The 27,964-nt window shown below is 36.0% G+C and overlaps 1 protein-coding gene across 3 annotated transcripts; it reads right to left on the bottom strand.

Annotated features, from left to right (window-relative positions):
• Window positions 1–1,364: 1,364 nt before the first annotated feature.
• Window positions 1,365–11,166, bottom strand: LOC113702691 (phenylacetaldehyde reductase). Of its 3 annotated transcripts, none has more exons than XM_072054877.1 (7): window positions 11,040–11,166; window positions 9,580–10,351; window positions 8,168–8,337; window positions 5,905–6,096; window positions 5,008–5,170; window positions 3,419–3,605; window positions 1,365–1,832 (listed from the first exon to the last, which is right to left on the bottom strand). In XM_072054877.1, the coding sequence occupies exons 2-7, from the start codon at window positions 9,686–9,688 to the stop codon at window positions 1,676–1,678; spliced, it is 978 nt and encodes a 325-aa protein (XP_071910978.1). In that variant the 5' UTR covers window positions 9,689–10,351; window positions 11,040–11,166; the 3' UTR covers window positions 1,365–1,675. The 3 variants fall into 3 exon arrangements, with proteins under 3 accessions (XP_071910978.1, XP_027079626.1, XP_071910982.1); XM_027223825.2 differs by lacking the exon at window positions 11,040–11,166 and adding an exon at window positions 8,454–8,602 and having other exon boundaries at window positions 9,580–10,565; XM_072054881.1 differs by lacking the exon at window positions 11,040–11,166 and adding an exon at window positions 8,454–8,595 and having other exon boundaries at window positions 9,580–10,565.
• Between the last annotated feature and the right edge of the window lie 16,798 nt (window positions 11,167–27,964).

Raw genomic sequence — 27,964 nt, 5'->3', positions numbered from 1 at the left:
ATATGAAAGTTCACATAAAACTTATGTTTGTAATAGTTCAGTTCATGAACTTTATTTGCTTAATGAAGAGGTGATTTTTGGTGGGTAGTTGGACCGACCTAAATCAGTCCTCTCTGAGATGAGGTGAGGTAAATTCACCTATCCGAGGTGGATGGCGGGGCTTCTCCCCTGGGATCACTCCGACGAATAAGTTAGTATGAGAACGAGAGAAATAATAGTATGTGTGAATGAACAGTATGCTTACTTGTTGGGAGTACATGAGGGGTATTTATAGAGTGGGAGTGGAAGGTAGGACGGGGGGCTCATGCTAGTGGGACCCAAGTCCTGGTCATTACGGCTCTGTTCCCTGTCAGGAGGCCAGACCCTGACACTGTAGCCGCCTGGACCTGATGACGGGGAGCTTTGCGTAATAGCCATTAAAAGCATCAGGTGCTTTTCAGATAAAACACTGGCTCTGTGTGATGTCAAATGTGTTGACATCATCGGCGTGCAGCCGAGGTGGGAGCCTGGAGGTCATCCAAGCAGTACGGCCAAAGACCTGGCCGACCTCAGGGGTCGTGTGCAGGATATGACCGTGCTGGTGTGAAAGGCGAACTGGGTTCACCTCTGCCGAGGTGAGCACCCTCACTTAACACTTACTAAAAGTTGAGTGTAAATATATAATTATTTTTAAATATGTATATATGGATCAGTCGAATCAACGCATTACCCACATATTGAATGGACTTAATTGGGTATTCATTTAAACCCATTCAAAATTAAAGGACGAGTTTGGACGGATCAACATAATTAGGTTGTGATTCACACATCTAATGATATATAATAATGTAGTAGAAGTAATATGAATAATGATTAATAAAGATACAAGAGAATTGTTACAGTTTTTTTTGAATAATAATATATAATGATACAAGAGATTTGTTATAGTTATATTGCATAGATGATATAGTCTACAAGTGGACTCTTAGACCAAATTTACACAAGTATTTACCATCTTTTGAAGCTTTATCAAGTTAGCAGGAAAGAATTCATTTGCTTCCAATATCAAAAAAATAAAAACTCATTTTTTTCCCTCCCCCCTACCCCCCCCTTCTCTCGAGGAGACCAAAAAACCATATTATATTGTCATGATCAAATGCTCTATTATTTTTAGTTTGCAACTAAGAATGCCTACTCTAAAATTTAGTGTATTCACGATCAACAAGACAGTGTAAATTTAAGCAATTTTTTGGTAAAAATATGCAAAGTTCACATAAAACTTATGTTTGTACTAATTTAGTTCATGAACTTTAATCTTGTCTTACATTGGCGCAATAAGAAATAGAAGTTTAGTGCAATGACATATTATTTATTACTCCAAATAGTACAATTAATGCTGCTCCTTTATTTGATAAATCCTGTCAAACTGCAGCTGTAGCACGCAAGCAAACTCATAAACATGCTTCAGCTTTAATTGGCAGCAGCAAATATAATGTAGTACCAATTGTTAACTTCAGTTCAAATTTTTAAGATACCAAAAAGTAGAGTACTCTCCATTATTGCATACACAGATTCTTCTAAATCCCTGCATATGCATACAAGGCCAGTCAGAGAGCCATGGCACATAAAGAATGTGCAACATATTTTCATTAGGCAATGAAATAATTTGAAGTGTTCCTCATCAACTTTGGTACATTCACAATGCAACTGAAGCGACCAAAAATTTCTTCTCCTTCAAGCTTTCAACTGTTTCCTTGATGCTTTGTTCAAAGGGAGTGAATTCAATTCCTAAGCTCTTTGCCTTTTCCTTGGAGACCTGATACCCTGGCACAAATGGCTTGTCATCGGCACACCTACAAGGATCAGACCAAGTGACAGATTTGGTCATCGTCCAGTAAAAGCAATCTTATATACATGATTTTTTTGCTTTCTTCAATCTTTATCAATCCTTCAGGAGTCCAATTATGTCTGAAAGTATTAAAATGAAAATTCATCGCGTCCAGATGACATGATATGAATCACAATAGGCAAACATATATAGGGATGTCTTACTTTAAGACATGACAATCTCAGGTATAACATCACATAAAATCTGTTTATCCTCGTCAAACCATCAAGTACAGCAGAAAGACAAAAGAACGATAAAAGCTTGCTTAACTTAAACACAATATAATTTCCTGTCAGTTTTCTAATTTCTTTCTGGTTGGGTTCATCTACCTCACATTTTTTTGGACATGGAAAAAAAAGAATAGTAGATGCAAAATTTGAAAGGTGAAAAATCTGATTGCTATGACGAAAGGTCAAAACTTCCAGGTGAACACTTCAAAACATGTAAGCATATTACCTCCAAGATTTCCTAGTTACAGGTTTAGTTAGCAGAGAACCCTATTCATGTACTAAAGTGTTCTGAATATTTGCAAATAACAAATTCATGCTTTTATCATAATCCTGAAAATATTATGATCATGTCATAGTCATAATTTTATTATTACTACTTTAAAGTACTTCAGAAAGAATCAATCTCCATTAAGTGAAATGATCATATACAAGTATTCTTGAAGTAAGGCAGCTTATCCAGACACTAACAAAGTCAGCTGATACAAGTCACCTTTCTAGAATGCACACAATGAACTCATTGTTCTTGACGTTACTGCTGCTTATATTGCCTTCTCATTTGAGATTGATGTGCACAAGAAAATGTTTATTTAAGACCAGAAGAATAGCATATTTGGGCTGAGAGTAACATGAAAGTTAAGAACAAGCCCTATAGAAATAGTATAATTCAGAAATGCAACCTAGTTAACAGCAAGACAATGTTATCTACTAGCCAATCTCAAGGTAAAAGAAACCTCCAACATATGTTATCTACTAGTCAATCTCAAGGCAAAAGAAACCTCCAACATCTATGTGCCATCTGATATGCTCGATTCATAACATTCTGAAACCTAAAATGACATATATATGTGCAGTAAAAATTCCCAAGAACCAAACCATCATAACAAGGACTAGAGCTTTAACCATAAAGTACTAATTTAATTGACTAGCTAGCAAATGTTAACCCTCCTGAACGTTCTGTATCTTATTTCCATTTCAAATAACAAAAAAAATCAAAATCTTGTAAAAACTTCAACACCCTCGACCAGAAGGTGTATCGTAACCAGTAATAATCAGATGCATCCAAGTTTTAATCAAATACGAATTTAACTCAGATGAAGGAACTGTGCAGTTTCCAAAGATACTCTTCATGAGAGTTTCCTAACTTTTATCACGTCTTGAGTTTTGGATGCATGGTCTACCCTAGGTAGAAGCGTGGAAATATGGATTATATATGTGATCAAATGATGAAATTCATAATAAGTCTAACATGATCCTATATTGCACATTTAGATAAGTACATCTGAATGCATCGTCAAATCCAAATTACAGATCTTGGACTTACTTTACTGGAAGCTTTAAGGAAGGATAAAGTTCATGCAAGATCTTCATAACTTTGGAGTAGTGTGCCACTTGTTCAACCAGGCAGTATCTTCCACTAGCCAATGGATTTTCAAAAGCTAGTATATGTGCATTAGCAACATCTTTCACATCAACCCAGGGAAATGTTGAATTTCGAAATGTTTCTGCACCTATTGAGACAAAAACCCAGAAAACAGAAAACTGAGTGAAACCATTAGCATATCTGGAAAGAATGTGAAGAAAGTTATATGAAGTATTCAACAACAGCTAAGAAAAAATTAGAACATACAATATATCCAGTCAAGGGCAAGACAAGGTTCATATCATCTTCTTTTATGTACAAACATTTCTAACAGAGAGAGTAAAATAGAATGAGAAAATGTTTACAACAAGCATACTTGCGCTTATGCTGAATACTTGTTTGTTTCACATTTCCTTTTTACTTTAATTAAGAAAGCATCAGGAAATTTATAACTTAGATATAAGTACAATAAAAAGTGCAGTAAAACTTCCCTGAAGAACACTAGATCAAACAAAATAAGTTTTTTACATGATAGACGACCCAAAAGATTTTGGTACTTGAGTTCCAGATAAACAACACATATATGCACATCTCAACACAAAAAGGCTATAAGAAAACAAAAATTATTGTGGGCACACCTGCTGCCGCACTTGTAAACAGACAAGACTCTGGCCAAACTCCAAATGTGAAATGACCATGTCATCCACCTTCTGAAAATTCAAATCCACTAAACAGGCAGAGAACTCACAACAAACTTTCCAACATGGCAAATTACATGACACATTGCTCCAATTACCATGAGATTCTTGGGATAAATAAATTGACTAAACAGGCTCAGCTTATGGCTTCCACGGTGCATTGCTCCCAAGCACATAAATTGGCCTCTCTAGTGGTAGTTTGGCCATTTTCATTTGGTCTCAAGTTGATTTTCAGTTGAATCAGCTAATCACAAGTTCTACCCTGATTTAAATTGCGCCCACATTCTCCGCTATATTTTCATATGGTTTCAATAGCTAGATTAGCAAGTGGTTTGGGGTAAATCTTCACAGTACTGGATGTAATTGTATATAGTCCACTAGACCAAAGACTCAACCAAGTATTCAGGAGGGGGGGGGGGGGCAACACCACCAACAACAACAAACTTGAGTCATTGTTATTCAACATGCAACTTTCAATCCCATTTCTATTCTTTGAGCAAATAAAACTTTCTCATTCAACTGAAATTAATATAAGAAAGTATATTATGTAAGTATCTATATAGTAGATGTGCAAGTATAGACTAAGAAAATTAGAGCAAGTTAAAAATGAATAAATAAACAAAAATAAGCCAACAACCTAAAGCCGATAAACTTGAATTATGGTTTCAGTAGCAACACCAAGGACAGCTTCAAAATTTTCTCGGTTCCCTCAAAGGCAGAATCAAGGAAAAAAAAGGTTTACCAACAGCATATCATACGGGTCTGTGCCCTCAAATAATAACTAAGCAGATCCAACCAAAAGAGCAAGTTCCAGAGATTTGGTTTGCTTTCTCTTTATGTAAAAATCCATACCATTTATTAGGTTCAATATTACAGCACCACTGGTGTTAAGTGTTGGCTGTAACAGAGGTCCGATCACCATGGCTGGGTTTATTGCAACCATGTCTATGTCATTCTCTTTTACAAACTTCCAGGCTTCATCCTCAGCCAATGTCTTCGCAAGAATGTACCATGACTAGAAAAGGAGAAGGTAAAAGAAAAAGAACAACATCATATATATTTCCTTTTTAAATAGTAACCATTTTTAATTGGCTGTATCTTAAAAGGCAATAATACCCAGTCGCGGAAAACAGTTTGTCTGAGTGAGCAAGGTGTCTATCATGGGGAGAGAGAGAGTCTCAAGTTTCTAGCAGCATCATGCTGATAATTATGGTGGAAAGCAACTTGAAGCATGATAGAAGCACTGAGCAGGAAGCAGGATAAGTAATTTCCGGAGATGAATAAAATAATTAATCATGGATCTTGAATTCATGACCAGCACAGTAAAGTGTACTACAATGACATAATCATGTATACTATGCCCAAGATGATGGAGAACTTAACCAGATATAGAAAAGGATCTTGAATCATGGTTGATTCTAATTATTATCTAGAGTTAATTGTTTCAGAGTTTGGTTTGAAGATTTAAAACTTTAGCAACTCACAACATGTCTTAACTTATGAAATTTCAATTCAGTTTTCAGCTGATCCCAAAAGTTGTCACCTTTTGGCTTTTCCATTAACTATTCCTAAGCTAATGACTGATTTTCAATGAAAGATATATATTAGTGCAATAGGAAAGTAAAGCAAAAGCTTAGGGAACAACATCAAATGGTTTTCAATGTTAGTCAGAGCAGAAAATAGTTTACAGGTCATTATCCAAATTCATGAATAATGTCTTACACAGAACAGAAAGTGACATTCACAGACCTTGGTTTCTTTGCAGAAATCTGGAAGAGTCCACCAAGTCTCATCAACCACCACGTCAGGAGTAAGAGGCTTTCCATTGAAGCCAACTGAAGCAAAAGAGGAGTTCAAAATCACTCTTTTAACAGATGGTGATTTTGCACATGATTTAAGTATATTCAGAGTCCCTTTTACAGCAGGATCAATCAATTCAGCCTGTCAAAAAAGAATTGCAAATAAGTGATGACTGACAGATATCAGAAATCATTCCTGCTAACTGGAACAAAGTTCATATGAAACATATTTACTACAGATGTATTTGGAAAAAGTACCATGTATCTTTACTTTCATTGAACAGTGCTTTTTCCATGACGCAAATATATTTTCCAGCTTTTCAGGGTTCCTCTTATATTCATTAGCTCTGCCATAAATCAACATGTACAAAAAACTCGACAATAAGTCCGACTCTTTTAGAGTAATTACTGTGCTTTTAGAGAGATTGAGGTCCAGGATGACTAAAACCAGTTAAATTAAATAGTCTTTTAATTTTAGGTTGAACAATGGTTTTGACAAAGCTATGCAGATAACAAAGTATTCTTTTTAAGCAGACAGTGGTTAATTGGTCATAGCCATTAGACAGAAATCAGACATTGGTTTACTTCAGTGCAAAATATTTCCACCTAGAAGAATTAACACACCCCAAATCTGAGCAAATGAGTTTTCATTCAAGAAACTAAAAAGCTTGCTTTTGCCACAGAGAAGCTATTAAAACATCCTTATCCATGTCCCTTTAGGGTTGCAATTGCATTTAGTTGGATTTTGGCCCAAGTTAATATCTTTGGTTGTGAAACAACCATATTATCTTTTTTAGGTTCACCTAAATTGCCTGAGAACCTTAACCATCTATACTTCTACATTTCTTCACAACTCACCAACTCCTACTTATTTCTTCAAAACAAGCTGTTTACCATTAGTTTGCAAATGCAAGGGATGACATCTAGTATCTTCTTTCATGAGACAGGTACGATGATATCTAGTATCTTCCATCATGAGACAAGTAGGACTGTATTTACTATTTTCCTAGATGTGGAAAAATAATATTAATGACAAAAGCAGGTAATACTATCTAATCCCTGAGAACAAATGAATTGGCTTTCAAAAAAGTTTCAACACCAGAAAGCACAGAGTAGAATACTCATTGCTACACCAAAATGAGTGCAGCATACGACTAATTCTGAATGTGAATATCCACACAAAATGAGATCAAATTCACAAAAACTCCACATAATGTAAAAAAAGACAAGCAAATGCACTCCCACGGTAAGGAATTTGACCACTTTTACTTAGGACACAGGATTTATAAGGTTTTAGAGCCAACATTGTTGAACCATACTGAGTACCATCCTGGATTTTTGAAGTTGAAATGTATATATACCTCTCTAATAGGATTTTTGGAACAACTGCCCAATCATTTACACAAAAGAAAAATAAAACAGAAATAAGTAATAACGAAGTGGAAAGCATTTAGATGCTCTGCTCCCCACACATACTAAAATTTCTTTTCCTCTTTTTTTCCTCTTTTCTTTTTTAATGAAGGAGGGGGGGGGGGGGTGGGTTGGGGTGGGCAAGCAACAAAGCATTACTAGATTCAACAATATTTTTAGGTTATACTCTGGCACATTTCTGCAATCTTTTTGCACATATGCTACTATTAATAAGATTCTTACAAATTGGAGATAAAGGATATCCAAATGTAGTAAAGCCACAAATTTGTTAGGATTACATACTAGAAGCAACCAGAGATTATCTAAAACAATTTGCCTTTGCTAAAGAAGTTATTGAGAACCAGCTAAAGAAGTGACCTGAGCTTATCTAACATCATTTGCCTTTGCTAAAGAAGTTATTGAAAGCCAGCTATAGTGTCTCATACATATTTGTGTTAATCTAAAAATGATTAATTTAGCTAAAGCAATTGTTGAAACCAACTACATTTTCTTTCACATTCCCATAGCCAAGAACAGAAGTTCATCAGAACTAATGGACTAAAAAGGCTCAATCTTAGAATTCAATATCAGTTTGCAATTGGCTATTGGGCTTCCTTGTTTATTATCATTATTTAAGAGAAACATTCATCCATCGAGAGACATACACAGTGACTTGAGAGTAAACCATGAGAAAACATAGATGTATCTGCAACCTAAATAGCAGAACCTATGGCTTCTTGTCTTACTTCGACACATGAAGAAAATCCATACTCAATTAAGGAATAAGGAAATGATCAATGGACCTGAGGATCGTTGTGTGGGTCATGGAAAGGAGATGCTATATGGAAAACACCATCACGCCCATCAATTGCAGCATCAAAGGAACCTTCTTCCAGTAGGTTTGCTTTGAACAACTGAAGTCTCTCTGACGCTCCATCAAGTGCAAGCAGGTGTGCCACTTTCTTTGGATCATCTGCATGATTTACATGAATTAGACCAAAGCTCATAGTCAAGAACACTAAGCTCAGAAGCAAAAAACTTTTATCTTCGATACAGTAGTTTCATGAAATAACAAAACCAGATGATGACCTCTAACTAGTAAGACACCGCAAGCATCTGGAAGATTGGACAACATGATGGCTTCAAGAATTAGAAAAGGATGGTAGTTTGGGAATATCAATGACGTCAATGGTGATTAACATCACATGGGAGACAATTCCAGTAGTTGAACCTGTATACTAGAGAAGAAAGGAGAAGGAAAAGGACACAAAATGACAGGTACATTAGTACTTTCTCATCATCCATCAGCTTACAAAGAGTAATCTCTTTAAGGAAGCAAAATCTCGTCTCCCCAAGTTCCCCCCCCCCCAACCAAAAAAACCCAACCTTCCTTCCCCACCGCAAGATAAAAAAAAATGCTGCATAGAAGACAGAATATAGAAAGAACGTGGATTACTTTACTGTTCTCATACTAATGAGAAAACCACAAATAACAACAACAACAACAACAACAACAACAATAATAATAATAATTGAAAATGCAGCACAACCATAGGAGTTCTGCTCAGGAAAATAAAACAAGCCCACAGGAGTTCTGCTACATCTTTTAACATATATAAGCTGGAAATTGGTAGCGAAACTTTCTGGTTTATCATATGTTCCAAACCATAAGCTTGCCAACTACTAAGACAATACCATCAGTCAAAGCCTCAGCAAATTCTTTCAAATTTCCAATATGTCACAGGTGCACGTGTTATTATTCAAGAGAACAGAGGATTAACCAACGATAAAATTGCAGTTTGGTGGAGCTCAAGATTTTTACTACAGAAATATTGCATTACATGATATTCCTCAATTCTGACATTCTAAACCCAAATTAACCTTCCTTTTTCTCCATTCTTATAATCACAAAAGCCCTTATCTCTCCAATCTTCAATATGAACACCTACCTAATCAGAATTTTCAATTCCCAGAGCCACCCATGAATTGTACGTTAATCTGGAAAACGAAATTGCACAAGAAACTCAAGCAAAATACCAACAAGAATCCAATAGCTCACAAACAAAACCCAAAAATTAAAAATTAAAAAAAAATCTTCATACCATGTAACTTAAAGCACAACCAATATCCAAAAGTTTCAACTTCAGAGAGGGGAATAAGTTTCAGAAAAGCTAAATCTAAAAGAGAAAGACGAAGGGCTTGGAGGGATACTTACTGAGGTCACGGACAGATGCCTTGACAATGTAACCACGGTGGAGCAAGAACTTGACAAGCCATGATGCTATGAAGCCGGAAGCCCCTGTTACATACACTGTCTTCTGCATTGCTTTCAACCTTTGTGCGTGAAAATGAGTGCAAGACCGTGGCAGTGTCTAAATAGACCAAAGATTGTACATGGGATTTTTGTACTGTGGTCGAGGTCCAAAATGTAAATGTACTCGAAATTGGAGTACGACTGTGGGATCTAGCTTCTCAAAAAGGTGGGGTAGGTGTTAAAGTCATAAGGGCAAAAAATCTCAGCGGTCACTAAACTATTCATCAGATCATGTTTTGGCCATCAAACTATTTTTTGTCAATAATTGACTACTAAACAACATAATCAATAAACTCGTGATCATTTGGTTGATAATTGCTTTTAATCGATGAAATTAGCCATACGTGTGATAAAATGCAGGGGCAATTTTGTCCATCAACTTCGCGATCCTATTCTCCCCTGAAATCACCGCAAAACCCAACCTTTCCACTAAATTCTGCAGCTTCATTTCCCCAAATCCTCCGCCGCCTCGTCCACCGCCACTTCCGATTGTAATAATAGAATTCTTATTGTTCCTGCTGCGGCAGTTCCGTGGCGAAGACGGAGGCAAAACAGAAGAAGACGAAGAAGTAGAAGGCGTAGAATTCACGCCGCTACCTAGCCTGCTTAAGCCGTGCATGTGGCCTCCACCGCTAGCCACAACCACCTGATTTTTCTTCTTTTTCTCCTCCTCCTCGAAAAGTAGAAAAATGGGTTAGAGAAGAATTGGAAGCATAACAACAAATTTGGGAGAATCACTTTTGAAATGGGAAGGAAATTGATAAAGGGTTGTGATTATATATGGAAATGATCTTCTCCCAAGTCAATTGAAAAAGCAAAAAGCTCAAATTTTGGTTAAAATAGAAAGAGGCAGTCTTTGACTACTTTAGAGTAACTGTAGCCAATAAGTGAATTCACCGAGTGTGTGACTGCGTGTTTTTCCACCATAAAAATTGGAGCTTGGAACTGTATGGGAATTTCGCCATTTTCGTCCCTAAACTTTTACACTAAAACCAATTTCGTCCTTTATGATTTTTTTTAGCCAATTTAATCCGTCGACTATTTTGAAGTCTCTAATGTAGGACTTTTGCGGCGCGACACCACATTTTACATATTCCCTACCACCGGTGATGGGTATATCTGTCTTTTTAAATTAAATTCTTCAATTTAGACGGACTTTGACCATAGTTCTTCTTCTCGGATGAATTTCACTGAAAATTTTATCTGGATTTATTAGAAACTTGCACAAACTCTCTCTCTCACACTCAAATCAAAGAAACAAAATCCATGAGAAAAACATTAGAAAACTGAGAACCAAAAGGAAAATTGAAACAAAATTTGAAGGAGAAATCTTTCTCATACACAATTTTAAATCTACTCACCAGCAAGCTCATTTTGTTTGGTTCTGATTCTTCGATCCTCCGTTCATAGTTGCTATCAAAGACACCACCAATTGTCACTACCTACCCGCTTTCATCCGTCAACTCTCTCATGACTAGTCATCATTCATTTTTTACCTTGAGTTTCATATGAACTCAAAAGAATCTCTCCAAAATCCTTGCGGAATCTTAGTTTTAGAGTTGTATACTCAATTTTCTTTCCAAGAAAAGAAGAAAAGAACCACAAACAAAAAACCAACAAAAGCATTAAGGGAATCTGAGGAGCAAGGGGAGCTCGCTGCCGCCATCACCATTGCCGGAGTTGCTATCTTCTTGCTAGAACCACCACTACTTACAGATCATCATGAAGAAAGCATGTGCGGTTTCCATAATCCTTTTTTTGTTTTAATCTCTAGGTTGAGATGATTTTTTTGGCTGTTGAAATTGCCATCTTCTTCCCGTATGCTTTGTTTTGTAGATGAATGAAATTGGACAATGATACTTACTGCAATTTTGTTGTTTCTTTTGACCTTTTCTGCCTGAATGAGGCTTGACAAGATTTTTTCGGCTTAGCCATAGTCAAAATTCATACGAAATATTCAATTTTTGTGATGAGCTTAATCTGTTTGACAAAATGCCCAAACAAAATGAGTTTGTAAGTTGACCTGAGGCTGAGAGTATGTTTGAGAGCCATTTCTCCTTTAAGACATGCGGCGTGCCTCAACCCGATTCCCACCGCCATATCAAAATAATCAGGCACCCTTTGTTAAAAGATGAGACCGCCCCTGGTTTCCGGTTTCTCCGTTTGTTTTTCCTTCTGCCATAGTAAGTTTAGTAACCCCTCTGGGCTCTAAGAACTGAGATCATCCAGCCAACCATGTATATATATATATACACACACACACACTTGCGCTCCCACATTCATGCTCCGATCACCACCCATTCCAAAAGAAAAGCCGAGACCTGCCTCAAGGCAAAAAAAAAAAAATTCCCTTCCTTATCGAACCCACCAAAAAAAAAAAGAAAGAGCAAAGGTAAATATCATAATAGCTCCATGGATTGGAATTCCATCTTTTCTCCCCAACTTTCTGGAACTTTCTCATTTTTTTCTACCGCTACTCTTTACTTACATCTACAACCGACATCTTAGACGTCGCCGTCCTCGTCTCATGGTCGAAAACATGGACACTAAGATCGGAGCATTGGACACGTGTAAGCCACTCAGCAACGACGTCAGTTGTCTCCCCACCAATGGCGCCGTTACCATCCACCAATCTCCTATTCCTTTCAACTCTGCTGACTCCACTCTCGGATGCCACCTTGCTCGTCATCTCGTCCAGGTCAGCATAAATGACGTCTTCTGCTTGAGAGTATGTTTGCTTCACTTTTCTTATGGTTCTTGATTTTTTTGTTTTTTTTCTTGTGAATTTTATTTCATGATTTGAGTGTGTGAGAGAGTTTGCGCGAATTTCTGGTGAATAGGATGAGGTTTCTATCGGAGAAGAAGAACTATGGTCAAAGTCCGTCTAAATTGAAGAATTTAATTTAAAATGACAAATATACCCATCACCGGTGATAGGGAATATGTAAAATGTGGTGTCGCCGCCGCAAAAGTCCTACATTAGAGACTTCAAAATAGTCGAAGGACTAAATTGGCTAAAAAAAATCATAAAGGACGAAATTGGTTTTAGTGTAAAAGTTTAGGAACGAAAATGACGAAATTCCCAACTGTATGACAATGGCAATTACATAGAAAGCACCGGGCAGGAGGACAGTGCCTCACATTCTTCGTTTTCTTCTTTGCCTTCTTCGATATGTGATTGGAGATTTAGGGCTTCCAATTGAGTAAATTAAGGGGAGAAGAAGGTCGCATAGTTGCTGGACAAAATTGCCCTTGCACTTTACTACGTGTACTGCTAATTTCTGCTAATTTCTTAGATTAAAAGCAATTATCGATCAAATGGTCACGGGTTTATTGATTAAATTATTTAGTGGTCAATTGTTGATGAAAAATAGTTTGATGGCCAAAACATGATCTGACGAATAGTTTAATGGCCGCTGAGGTTTTTTGCCCAGTCTTAAAGATTGTGCTGCACTCATATCAGTCATATTCAGCAAAGGAGGGGAAGAGGATATTCTCCTGACACTGTGGGGGCCCCAATTCCATATTGTCCTGATTCTGTGAGGGCCATAGCTGTGGGATTTTGCTTCCCGAAAAGGTACGAAGAGTTGTGATGTCCGGCTCCCGCCAAAATCGTTGTGTACATATATACCAATATTTAGATAATATTATCTAATATTTAGTGCGCGCGCGTGCAATGTAAGAATTTTATCCAATATGCAGGCTAATACTGCCTATCTACCACCATGTTGTAAATCTTATCAAAATCCTTAATATATGTGTAAATTAACAACCATATGCCCCCTGTATAACTCAACAAACTTATAAATAAATAACTGGATATTTCACCTCTCACTTATAATCAAAACCACCAACAAAAACTAACTTTACTTTTTTATTTTTTTTTACTTCTTTCTCGATATGCTTTCAATGCACAAACCCATCCGAAAAGTTTTGTTAACTTTTTAGCTGTAGAATGAAATTCACAAAATTTCTTTTTCTTCTTTTCCCCTTTGCCCAAAAAAAAAAAGAAAAAAACTACGTAGTAATTATCTGTATATAATTTTTAAATTATATTTTATATTATTTGTTAAACATGTGCATTTCATACTTGGATGGTTATGTTTATATATTGCATTTGAGTCATTTTTAAATGGGTGAATTTCAATACTTAGATGGTTATGTATAATCAATTTTACATGGATATAAGTGGGTAAATTGAGTCAACTTACTATCTACCAATTAAATAAATTTAATTGAATATTCATTTAGATTCATTCAAAATTAATAGGCGGTTTTGGATGGCTTATTGTTGGGTGGATTTGGATGGATCAATATAATTAAATTATAATTGATACTTCTAATTTCAGGTTCAAACTCTTCCACTCTCACTAAAAAAAAATGGGGACAACTGACTCCACTTAATTTTGAAAAAAATTAATTTTTAAGCTTAGAAAATTTGGAAATTTATAATGCTATTCTTATTTGTCCTCACTAAAAGTTAACAAATTCTCTTTTCTATCTACATTGCTTCCTAAATTCTCTTTTCAATCTAAGAGAATCCTCCCTAGTATATCATATCTTGTCTGATTCTCAACTAAATAATAATGCACGAGGTCCTCGAGCATGCTCTAGAAGCAAAGGATACACTAGAGATGAGAATTAGTGGGAACTCCTCATTGACACTAAATAAATATATTTTTTTTGTCTGATTCTCAACTAAATAATACTGCACGAGGTCCTCGAGCATGCTCTAGAATCAAATGATACATTAGAGATGAGAATTAGTGGGAACTCCTCATTGACACTAAATAAATATATATTTTTTGTATTGTTTGACACGTTTAACCTTTACAATATGGTCTCTTTCGTGTAAAACACTACAAGGTTAGTGCTGGTTCTTCATCAATTGTGCACAGGCCTTTATGTTTGTGCACAAATCAACCGATCATTGTCGATTGTTTGCACATCTACTGTTTCAAATCTATCAAATCGTCCTTGATTGGGTAACTTTAAGTTGGTTGCTTTTTTATGAGCATGAAGGTAGGCAGCTCAATGGATCATATTTTGACCAAATCTAAGCTAAGCTAATCATGTTTTTTCATTAATTTTTAATTCATGAGATTATGAGATCTAGGCGTAGACCTTGCTATAATACAAATATGAGTAAAGATAGGATCTAATTTTGTATAATCTTATACCTAAATTTAGATCCATACCCCAACCTTAATTCAATCACACATAAATGTAAGTAGCTAAAATTTTAGTATTGACAAAACAAAAAAGAGCCTAATAATCTCATATAACCTGTTAGAAAATGTGTGCTCTGACTTTTAAGAAACGTAATAACTGACAACGAGAAAGAAAGTCGAGACGTAGGATACCCGACTGCTCTTGAAAGTGATCTCACCCTCATAAGAATGTATCCATGGTGCCATATGGTTCACAAGGTAGTCACTCTCCACAATATAATGGCTAGCCTCGTTCGCATGCACTTGCAAGTTAAGGGTTTGAGTTTGAAATGAATTACTCAATACCGCAAAGCAGGAAGAAAGAAAAGAAAAACAGAATTCGCTTCTCAACTGAACTTTCAAGATTTCTCTTTATAAGAGCGTAGGGATATAGATACATGTGCTATGATTATTAAAAGTTCATGAATTTATAAGTTCCATGAAAGAACTAATAAATTCCAACAAGTGCATGTATCTGGAAATGAATCTAAGAAGGGGATGAATGTTTCAATAAACCTTTAGGAAAATGAATGAATTACACTTAAATTTGAGGCTCAATTTCAAACAATCCCCCACATGACTCAAATTTAGAACATGGTACTGAGTATAAAAATCTAATACATAATGATCGAGGTCTTTCGACTTGAATCATCACTTTGTGCACTAAGCTTAGAAGAATATCGAAAAGAGATGAGCAATGATCTTAAATCTATTCTCCCAGATGTATACATCTCCGCTAGACACATATTATACTTCAGATCCACAAAAGCTAGCAATTTGGTACTATTCCAATCGTTACCTACCTGGATTTCATGAATGCTCTAGATATATATCCAAAATCTCAATAGAAGCGGCTTTCACTTGATGCTCATATAGGTGGATTTATCAAGTGTATACTGCCTCACACTACCTACAAAGGATATAAGATCATTAAGAGTCATAAACTCAACTTTAGCATTCATAGGATAGTAAGCACTATTTTCACAATAACACCATAGGAATAGACAACAATATTATAGTGCTTGTGGAATCTCATTGTGACTTGTTATTGCCCATTGAACCTACTTCATGGGGTTGGATTGTCATCACATTCGATTCCTATCAAATGGGTTTAAGTCCCATCCCTCTCAATGTTTCTTGACCTGCTTTTCTGTACAATCCTTTCATTACAGGATCTACCAAGTTTTTATTGGACAGCACAAAGTTCATAGCTATCACCCCATTGCTCATGAGCTATCTCACAATATTGTGTTTCAATTTGATATACTAGATTTTGAAGTTGTAAATTTCGCTTTGGGTTTTCGCGATCACTGCTTTTGAATAACAATGCAAACAAATAGAAGGCATAGACTTTTCCCAAAGTAGGATGTCAAATAATAGATTGCGAAGCCACTGAGCTTCTAAACGAGCCAGTGCTAAAGCAAGGAACTCAGATTCCATAGTTGATTTAGCATTGCAAGATTGCTTAGATGACTTCCAAGATACAGCTCTACCAGCAAGAGTAAACAGATGGCCACTGGTAGAGGTGACTTCAGATACCCAATTTGCAGATACCCAATTAGCATCACAATAAGTTTCTAACACAGAAGGATAACGAATAAAATGAAGTCCTAAACACATGCTGCCTTTCAGATATCTAAGCAATCTAGACAATGCATTTCAATGACTCCTATCAAAATTGTGTGTGCATCTACTCAATCTACTCACAGCATTAGCAATGTTAGGATGAGTGCAATTCATTAAGTACATCACACTTCCAACTATTTGAGCAAAATTAGATTGTGATATACATTTCCCTTTATTCTTTTTCAAAATCACGCTAGAATCATATGTGGTCAGGAAATAGACAAATAACAAAGATATAATAAAGAAATAGAGACAACAAAAAATTAACGTGGTTCGGTCAATTTAACTTACGTCCACAGGCGATGGAGGAGCAAATTTTTACTATGAAGAAGGAAATACAAAAGTCGTAGGAAATTGGTTCCTAGGCCAAAAAGACACTTACAAAAGGTTTAGGAAATATTCCTAAACTCAAAATAAGAGAGTATAAAATATTTGACTACAAATGGGCTAGATGATCCAAGAAACTAATAATCCATATAATACTCTCTTGAGTGGTGCACTTAATCCTATCATACGAACCCTTTATTTATAGGTAACAAATGAAAGAATTTCCTTTTGTGACGCCCTGAAAGAATGAGTGTGAGAACCCAAAAATTTTTGTATATTTTCTAGACGTTATTTTGTTTTCTTGTTTATAATTTTGTACCTTTCTTCAATATATTCATTTCTTATACATTTTTATAAGGAAATATAGTTTTCAAATCATTTCCTTGATACAAGTTAGTCCACGTTAAGTTTGAAGTATATTATCAACGTGGGACCCGCTAGTGCGGTAAATGCGATATATTTTTAACAACTTGTTGGAGTTTTGTATTAAATGATATTATTTTACAAGGTGCTAAGATATAATTAGATGTTACCTATATGGATTAGTATTGGAGAGACAAAAAGATAAGTTTTAAACCAAAAGGTGACAAGTGTCACCATCCTATTCACTCTTGGACTTTTGACCAAGATATTTTACCTTTTTAAAGCTAGTTTTCTCTCACGTGCCGCACATGTGAGTCACCAGCCTCTTTTTTTCCGCGCGATGCGCCAAATACTTCCTCTCTAGGGTTTTCTTAAATTTCCTTCGCTGCCGCCGCTTTCTCTCTTCTCCCCTTCTCTCCTTCGCCTCACCTTTATCCTCAGAAGCTAAACCCATCCCAACAGTCCTTGATCAGATCTTTCCCTCTTCCTCTTGCTCTCAAAATCTTTATTATCTCTCCTTCTCCTTTCCTTCCAACTCTTTGATTTTATTCTTGAATATTACTTCAACTTTTTTATTTTTTTTCTTTATTCTCATGTTTACTGCGCCTGCCTGCCGTCCCCAATTCCCCACTCAACTCGCCACACCGGCTACTACGACCAATTTGTCATGTCTCCCAGCTCCGGACATCACAGAATTTAAAAGCTACCAGTTGCCACTTTCTGCTGGTCCCTAGGCTTTTCTTTTCTATCCACAGCACTCCACCCGTCCATCCGGCCCAAGCTTACAGCTAGATGAAGGAACAAAGCATAGGCCTCCACTACCCGTGCCAACTGCCTATTTGTTCCGTGTTTTCATTTAACATTTGAAGCTTCAAACCCTGTAAACGATACCTAACCTTTTCCACAATCGTCTTTTATTTTCGTTCCTTGGCTGAGAGACTGCCGACTTTGTCTTGGCTGGGATTACTTTTGATTTGTTGACTTTTATTTTTCGGTCAAATATAGAACCGAGAGTGAAGCATTGACTGCTGCTTCCTCTCTATTGTTTCAGGTACTACCTCGGTTCTTCCGTTACTTTCCGTTAATTAGTGATTATTTTTCTCTCTTCTATTTGGTTGCGTCGATGTTTTGTCTTGTTTTTTCTGGAATGCAGCTAGAGTGTAGATATGTGGTGGCCCTCTTAGAGATGATCTGAAAGAAAATATTCAATCCCAGATCTTCAAGCTAAAGTAGTAGAGTGAGGTATGTGCGATTTTCTCTAATTTTTTTCCTAATTATTTCATTTCATAGGATTTTTTTCTGAATTTTCCTGAAATTTTTTTAGAATGGCAATATTGATTTTATTAGAAATGCCTCTACCGAAATTTTTCTGGCTGCTTTTCAAGTTTATTATTGCTAATTAATTGGATTACTGGAATGGACAGGTTGTTGCAGTTAAGCAATTGGATAGAAATAGACTTTAAGGTAACCGGGAATTTTTGGTTGATGTTCTTATGTTCAGTCTTTTATATCATTCTAACCTTGTAAATTTAATTGGTTACTGTGCTAATAGGGACCAGAGGCTACTTGTCTCTTAGTTCATGCCCTTGGGATCATTGGAAGATCATCTTCATGGTATCATTTCAGGCATTCTTGTTCATTATCTTGTCAATTGTTTGCGGTTTAGTTATTGCATGCATTTTTAAGTTAAATTTACATGTTTACTGAAATTTACAAACTACATAAATTTTCTTAAGGAAGGCATGATGACTGTGTAAGTTTTGTTTAGTAAGTTAATTGGGTTTTTTCTACTTAAACTAACTTTTATGTTGATTGCTCTTTCTTTACAATAATGCCATTTATAAGGAAAAATAAAATGCATAACTAATGAAGCCTCAAGGATAGAGCTTAGGCTCAAACTTGCTTATTCTAGGTATGGGGGTCAATATTCGTTTCAGGAAAAGGGGAAAGGTGGGGTTGGGGGCATATAAGTGGCATTGTATGGTGAATGGATGGTTTGGTGTTTTTAATAGTGGTGATAGCTGCTAGCATTGAAGAATCTTAAGTCCTTTAAGGTACTGCCTTCATTATTTTGTCATTTCTCTCCATTTTTTTTCCTTCCATGTTTGAACTATTGTGGTGTTGCTACTTTTTGTAATTATCAGCTGTTCTTTTTGCTTGTTTCATGGTTGTTTGTTTTGATTTTTCTGCCCTGAAATTTTCTGTTGGTCTTTTGTCCGATAAAATCCATCTAAAGATGACTATTATTTGTGTTAGTATGGCTTCTGCCTCCGATTAGTGATGCAAATTTACTTCTTTTTCAATATCGAACCAGCCTTTGCATTTAGAATAATGTCTTCTTTAACTTTCTGCCTTTTGTTTTCCCTGTATTCTATACTTTTAGATGATTTATTATTGTTTTCCTATTATTGTTGATCTATTAGGGTTCAGCTGCAGAAAGTGCTTTCTCGGGGATTTGATGAAAGTTCTTGGCCACTCCAAACTAAAACCGGCAGGTATACTCTACAAAAGATAAAAGGGACAATTACCTGCCATATTCACTCTTTTGTAGGTTAATACATACTTGAACATTTAAAATTGTACTTGTGAGAAAATTGGAATAGCTACTCAAACTTGGTATATTTGTAAAATTTTGACAAGATTGATAAACATGCTATATTGTTTACATGGTATTTTTCTTACTTGTATTTTGCTAAATGGTTTAAACCATGCCATGAGATAGATGGATATATTCAATGATGCACTGGAATGTTTCTATTTTCATGCTTAATAGTTGCTATTAATTCATTTTCTATCTTCTGTTGCAGCTTCTAGAAATAGCTCAAGTTCCTGATGAACATGTGAGATTCAATTTCTTCTGGTTTCTTTACCTTTTAGCGAAATACTTTTAACTGTTGGCATACTGCATGCAATCTTGTGCAATTTAAACATTGTTTCTTTAAATAACTATTTCTACATAAGAAGGTCCCAGGATTGATGTATGTAGGGGTATAAGCACGTTACATATAACCAGTTAGGTTAATCAGTATGGTTGTTTACTTAATGTGGAGTTAGATCCATCGACCTATTTAGGCAACTAAACAAGGGTATCCAGAATTAGCCCATTCTTGATGTAACATCTTTTTCTTGGGTTACACAATTTCATAGGCATCATTTTGATATTAAAGGATTATGCTGCTCCTCTTTTTTTACAGGTGAATGAATTCAAGTTGATAGGGAAGTTCAAAATTTTCAATCCCAACAACTTGTAAGTGTTATGCTTCTCATTTGAAGCTAAAATATTATTTGCTTCAAGCACTGTGGGCAATGCTTCCTTCATGGAAAATGCAATGGAATGATATATTTCTGCTATCATATAGATGGGTGAACTTGAAAGCAATCAAAAGACTTGTACAAGAAAGTGCACTGAAGATGGAGATTATTCCAAATCCAAAGGTTCTATTTCTTAACTATCTGTTCTGCATTCTGCCAATGTATTTGTTCTTCTATTTAATTTTGTCTGATTAATAGGAAGTAGATGGGGTGAAAGTTCTTCAACTTGAAACTGCTACTGGCGCTACAATAAGGATACATTAACCTTATCTCTTGATATTCATTTAAACATCTTTATTTTCCATTTCTTTCCATTTAGGTTTATCAATATGGCATTTCACATTCAGTCTCCTCTCTACCAACAACCAAAGGTAAGAAGTAAAATCATTTACTTTCAGCCCCCACCCCCAATCAGTTCTTTGATCATGCTATTGAATTCTGTTTTGAATACTATATGAATTGCTATTTATTCATGCATTTAACCTTTACAGTCCGACCTGTAACACTTTGTCTGATGACGGCTATGTGGTCTGCAACGAGGCTAGGAAAAATCCAACTAACCCAACTATGAATTGGGACCTGAATTTAAGAAGGTTGAGATTTTAGCCCCCTATCTTTCTCCACAGGTTGAATTGTTTATATAGCTAATTGTTTTTTTCACTTTTTTAGGTAGGCAACTTCTTAAGTCGTATCAAGTCTATTCCCAGTATTGTTGAACTAGACAGCCTAAAGATGAGTGGTGATGGTGGTTTGGATCTGGTATCACCCTGAAGGTAATACAAACTAACTACTTGTCTCCCTATTACTCTGTTTCCCTGTTACCCTGTTTCTGAAGCTTTATGGATGTATCTGTTCCTTGAAGATTTTCTTGTGATGTGGCAATTTGTGGTTGTACAGTGGTTTGTTATTTCTTATTTAGTGTCCATATGGCATATGCATTAATTTCTTCTTTTCTTTTTTTTCCCCTTGTTTTAAGGGGAAAGTGACAATAACTGCAAAACCTGGAACCAAATTAGAAATTCCAGACAAAGTTGTAATTGCTGATAAGGTAATATATGCAGCCGACTGCCTTAAAAATTTGGTTCACCGATTCAAAAAAAAAATTGGTTCATGGTGCATAGCAATTTGGCTTTACATTCTCTATCTATTGCCAGGTTATAAATGGCCTTGAGGATATTTAAGAGGTCTAATTCTCTGGAAGTGATGCATAGTTTTGCCATTTTTAACGTTGAAAGAAATATTTGTTTCCATTTGTTTTCTTTGTGCAATTTTTTTTTAAAGAGAAGGTACTGAAAATTCGAAAAGTGATTGACTACTTTTGAACTATTTAAAAAGATTATTTGAGAGATATTTGGTGAATTATGGTCCATAAGAAAGAATAATTGGCACTGAGAATATTTCAAGCAATAAAAGATGAAATCCCTTCAAAAGTTGTATAATTGAAATTACATTGTTGATGTTAAGTTCCAAATTTTGAACTTTAAGTATCATCAACTCCAAACTTCATATTTATAGGGTGAACTGGTGGTTTAAGAAGAATTATTCTCAATTTCGCAGAATGACGTTGGATGTTAATGTAGGAAAAATTTAATCTGATTGAAAAATTCTTTTGTAATAATCCATTGTTCATTCTCTTCTGCTTGTTATACATGTACTTAACCCAAATCGTCATTTGGTTTTTTGTAGGACTGGTTCCAAAACTGAGCTTGCTCCAGTTTCAGTTTCAACAGGTTCTCGCACTGATGCAATACCATATTCTGGGAAATATGATGGGGTAGTTGGCATGTTGGGTACAATAGAAGCCATCAACGTTCTAAAGCGGTATGTTGGCTAAATTGGCTTGACTGACTCTTGTTAGCCCTCTTGAATTCTTAAATTGTACCATGGCCCAAAATTCAAGGTTGCAGTTGTTTGCTGGTTTGCTTTACCTAAATGTTTCGCTTGTTCGATGGTAGGTAATTTTTTTACGGAGTTGGAATCTTAGAGAATTGCCTTTCCCCCCTACTCCTTTATGTGTTTCTTGGATCCTTGCTTTACTATGCAATGGTCTTAATGCTAATTTTTTCATCTTTTTTCCTTGTATGCTTTGTTCTTTCCCTTATGCTAAATATCTGGCTGTGATTGTTTGCTGTTTTTTGATGTTTTATCTTTTCTGGAGTTTTGTTTGATTTCTTTTGGATTTTTCATTAGAGATGTTAAAAAGTAGGAACAAGTTTTTGGATACAAATCTGGAGAAAGTTTGTGGAGCTTCCCACACATTCATTTGGCAACCAAGATACACGTGATGCTTTGTCTGCAGCAATCCACCATGAGAACAAAGCTGTCATGTACCACTGCAAATATCCGCTTTTAAGGTTTATTGATGACTTCATTTTCATGTCAACGTCAAAGAAACGGGCCTCTTTGTTCTTCTCCCGGTTGCAAGGAGGATTTCATGGATACAACTGCTATATGAATAAAGGGAAATTTGGTGTAAATTTTGATATGGATCATGTATCAGGATTCAGGTCAAATATACTCTATATGGGTTAACTCTATGGTTGACCATAGAGTAAATTTTGAAATGAAGCTTATGGATTTGAAGCTCAAGATAAGATAGCTGATTTGGATTCCTATTTTCGTGAAACAATTTTGCCTCCTACTTATTCATGTATATTTATATTTAGCTGTGTACACAAATTATTAACTGACAAACATTTTTGTTCCATGAATCCATATGTCTAAGTGGGCATATTTTCTGTTTATCCCAACGCGCGCAGCGCGTTTTGTGCCTCCTAGTTTTGAAGAAGGAACCATTAAGCTCCTACCTTTTTTGTGGTTTTAAGGTATTTTGCCTAGAACATTCTCTTTACTTCAATTAATTGCTTATTAGTGGTTTTTAGTTGTTTTAGATGTGGTTTTGTGGAAGATTTGGTGATTTCTATGGTGGTTTGAGAAAATTCCAGATTTTAGGAAATCTTGTTTTCAGTTTTGCCCGTTTCTGTTTGCCTATGTTAGAGGCCGAATTAGCCTTAGCACAAAACATGAAAGTTGTAGAGAATGATGTTTTATAGTTTTCTGCAAAATTTCAGCTTAATCGGAGCAATGTAACCTATGAAAAGACCGAAATACCCCCTGCTGCCCTGTTTCTATCCGAACATGCTAATCAGCTTCTGTAATTGGTTGTTTTGACCAGGAATACTACTGCTTGGGTTGTTGATGTCTTCTTAAGAATTCTATCCTTGTGTCTTAGCTTTCTAATGGCTTTGGAATTACCTGAATTGGAGTTGTGTGTGCTGAGATATGAGTGAATAAATCAGAACTGCCAGTTGAATTCTGCGGTGAGTTTCGAACTGGAAAAATCTGGAGTTGTTTTGGTATATTTGACCTAGTTAGGGTGAGAACTGGACTGAGTGGTCTTCATGAAAGTTGTAGGTTTATGTCCTGGCTTCAAAACGCCATAAGATTCGTTTCAATCCGATATGGGTAGCTTCAGTTATGGATATTGTACCGAAAGGTGTATTTGATAGTCTATGATATGTATGTGATTGCTTTGTGATGAATTGGTGTTGCTTGTAGGTTGGAAAAGTAAGGAAATTAAGGGGAAATGCTGTCCGATCTTTGAAAGCATTTGATTGCTTTGACTTTGAGTTGAAGGGCTTGGATTTGGGCAATGCAATTATATATGATGGATGGTTCCTGAGCCGTGGAGGTGAGTAATCCTAAAACTGTCCCAAAGTTACTTTTGAACGTTTCTTGCATTATTTACTCGTTTGCATATCATGTGTGCGCGCATGCGAGTTGATGATATGATTTGGCTTAACTGAGTTCTTGGGAAGTCTGTGCTGAACACCAACGTCTCCACCTCTGTTCATTTGGAGCACGATGGCTCCTTATTTCTGTATGTCTGTTACTTGATCTATTTGAGCGTTGGGTGTTTACGTACAATGATTTCACTGGCTCATGAGAGCAATAAACGTACATTTGATCTCTGAATCATGACATCATTGAAATGCTTTATTTTGAAATATATTTGAGTACTGATTTTACTGGTTACTCACTGAGCTTCTAGGCCACCCCAAATATTTTATTCCCCTCCACAGGGCTCGTGGTGAAGGAAGGCTTGTAGTACCTATTCACGTGACTGGATGGCATATATCTTGCACAGTTTGGATTTAAAATCATTTTATGTATAGTTGGGAATTAGTTTCCGCTGCATTTGTGATATGTAATTACTGGAGAATTTGATGTAATATTTGAGATTTGTATTGTAATCTATTTAAGGACTTTAGTGAACGACTGAGTCCCGGCGAGAGCTGGACAGGCGGTCCGCCGAACCCTTTGGTTCGCCTTAGGGGGAGGTGGGGCTGTCACACCTTTGGCTTCCATCGATGTGGGATAAGAGCCACACTAACACCCAATATCACATTAGTTTCACCCATATCTTTCACATCAAAATGTGAAGTCAAGAACGATTTAAGTTTTGCTTGACAATAGTTTCATCAATCCTAGATATAAGCATGTCATTAACATATAAATAGATTAAGAATCCAACAGTTCCATTAAATTTGCTATAAACACATCTATTAATTCATTCACTCTGAAACCATTTGACGCTAGGTTCTTATCAAAATTTTCATGCCACTACTTAGATGCTTGATTTAGCCCATACACTGATTTAATTAACCTGTTCACCTCATGCTCTTGTCCACTAACTACAAATCCTTCAGGTTGTTGAATATATATATATATATTTCTTCATCTAAATCACCATTCAAAAATACAGTTTTAACATCCATTTTGTGCACATTTTATTTAAAAATAGTAGCAATAGCAATCAAAATTCTTATGGTGGAATTCGAGCAGCAAGAAAATAAGTATCAAAATAATCTGACCCTTCCTTTTGTGTGTAACCCTTGGCCATCAACCTTGCTTTGAATTTATCAATTGAGCCATCAATTTTTAATTTTTTTTTCTAAAAACCCATTTACACCCAATAAGTTTACAACCTCTAGGCAAGTCAACTAACTCCCAAATATCATTAGACCTTGTGGATTCCAATTTAGAGTTGATTGTATCTTTCCAAAAATTTGCATCTACAGTTTTAAAATCATTTTCCTAGTATGAGTTAGTGTATGTTAAATTTGAAACGCATTATAGCGTGGGACCCGCTAGTGCGATAAAATTTTGGTGCTTAAGTGATTTTTGTGTTAAGTGCTATTATTTTACTAGGTGTTACGAGATAATTAGAGGTTTACCAAATGGATGAACATTGGAGAGACCAAAGGATAGTTTTAAAACCAAAAGGTGACATGTGTCACCTTCTTATTCAAAGTTGGACTTTGACCACTATTCACCAACTTTACTAAATGCTAAAATTGATCAAAATATCATCTTCATTTGCTCCATCTTGGCCGGCCATTGAGGAGAGAAAAAGAGAGGTAAGTTTCATCTTGTTTCTTCAAATGCAAGTCCAAATCTTGAGTTCCAACCGTTAGTTTCTCAAATTACTCCGTAGAAACTTCTTGCATAGGAAGATTGAAGGTAGTGGTGGAGTGATTATAGAAGGGAAAGGACTAAGTCATCACCTTTCTTGAGATTTCAAGGTATCATGTCTAGCAATCCTTTCTTTGTTCTTAATAATGGTTTATTAGTGACTTGTGTTGGCTTAAGAGGTGATTTTGTGGAAGATTTCATGTTTTTTGGTAGAGATTGATGAATTTCTGATTTTTGCATGATTTTTGCATGATTTTTCTGATTTTATATGTTTAATGTTGGTTAGTCATGGATTGATGGTTTGTTATAGTGCAAAATGGAGTTGGTATATGTTGGAAATGATTGGTTGTGTAAAATTTCTAGCTTGATACGAAATTCCAGATTAGGGTTTCAATTAACCCCTGTTCTGTTCGACTAGGTTGGAGGCCGAATTAGCCCTAAAACATGTAAGTTGTAGAAAATGGTGTTAATTAGTTGCCTGCAAAATTTCAGCTCGATCCGAGCACTGTAGCATGTGAAATGACCGAAATACCCTTGACTGCCCATGAGCCCTATTTCGCGCCCAGATTTCTATTTTCGTGGAGATTTCCATTTTTGACCATGAAAATGCATGATTTGGCTTTGGAGGTCTTCATAAGAAATGTAGGTTTATGCCATGTCTTCGAAACGCCATAAGATTCGTTTCAATCCGATAAGTGTAGCTTCAGTTATGGATATTGTGCAGAAAGGTGTATTTGATAGTTTATGATGTGTATGTTGTTGATTTGAGATGAATTGGTGTTGCTTGTAGGATGAAAAAGTAAGAAAATTAAGGGGGCATGCTGTCCGATCTTTGAAAGTATTTGATTGCTTTGAGTTTGAGTTGGAGGGCTTGGATTTGGGCAAGGAAATAATATATGATGGATAGTTCCTGAGCCGTAGAGGTGGGTGACCCCAAACTGTTCCAATGCTACTTATGAACTGTTTCTTACATTATTTATTCGATTGCATATCATGTGTGCTTGCATGTGAGTTCATGACATGTTTTGGCTCAAAGGAGTACTTGAAATTCGTGCTCTTAGAACCAACGTCTCCACCACTGTTTACCTGGAGCAAATGGCTCCCTATCACTGTTTCACTGTTAACTGATCAACTTGAGCGTTGGCCGTCTAAGTACCATGATTTCACTGGCTCACGAGAGCAATAAACGTACATTTGATTACTGAATCATGACATCATTGAAACGAACTATTGAGAAACTGATTTGATTACTGATTTTACTGATTACTCGCTGAGCTTCTAGCTCACCCCAAAACTATTTTATTCCCCTCCACAGGCCTCGAGGTGAAGGAAGCATTCGTAATAAAGTTCTCCGTGTGAATGGTTGGAGGATCTACTGTACCATTGGAGCTCTAGTTTTAATTTGCGTAGTATTTGAGATTGTACTTGTACTTGTACTTATGTGAGAACTGAGGACCTTTGTCTTATGTTGGAAATTAGTATTGCTTGTATCTCTTGACGTTTTAGTTTGTAGTATATGTAAATTGTGGAACTTTTGATGTATATTTGGGATTTATCTTGTAATTTATTTGAGAACTGTAGTGAACGACTTAGTTCCGGCGAGAGATGGGCAGGAGGTCCGCCGAACCCTTTGATTCGCCCTAGGGTGAGGTGGGGCGTCACAGGTGGTATCAGAGCTTAAGTTTTAGATCTCTGCAGTGTATCCTAAACTTAAAGTTTAGGATGCCGGATTGTGGGTTTGGTTTGAAATATAAGTGATTTTTTTGTAGGAATGCAAATCCGACAAGTGGGATTAGAGTAACTCTTAGTGCTCGCTAGGAAATGCTTGAGTGACTTTTGAGGGATATCTTGACTTGAATAGTACAAGTTGGAATGTCGAGAACGACATTCTTTTAAGGGGGAGAGAGTGTGAGAACCCGAAAATTTTCACATTTTCTAGGCATTATTTTATTTTTGCCTACATTTTTATCCTT

This window comes from Coffea arabica, chromosome 1e (genome assembly GCF_036785885.1).
Source record: "Coffea arabica cultivar ET-39 chromosome 1e, Coffea Arabica ET-39 HiFi, whole genome shotgun sequence".
NCBI lineage: Eukaryota > Viridiplantae > Streptophyta > Magnoliopsida > Gentianales > Rubiaceae > Coffea > Coffea arabica.
The sequence above is the reverse complement of the archived record's forward strand: the minus strand, read 5'-3'. Positions and strand labels throughout refer to the sequence as shown.

Bases quoted from the DNA above. Each gene is read 5' to 3' on its own strand.
- LOC113702691 (XM_072054877.1), bottom strand. From the start codon at position 9,688: ATGCAGAAGACAGTGTATGTAACAGGGGCTTCCGGCTTCATAGCATCA. The intron at 8,338-9,579 runs GTAAGTATCCCT...TAAATCATGCAG, and splicing joins GGCATCTGTCCGTGACCTCA to ATGATCCAAAGAAAGTGGCA. The intron at 1,833-3,418 runs GTAAGTCCAAGA...TGATCCTTGTAG, and splicing joins TCCTTAAAGCTTCCAGTAAA to GTGTGCCGATGACAAGCCAT.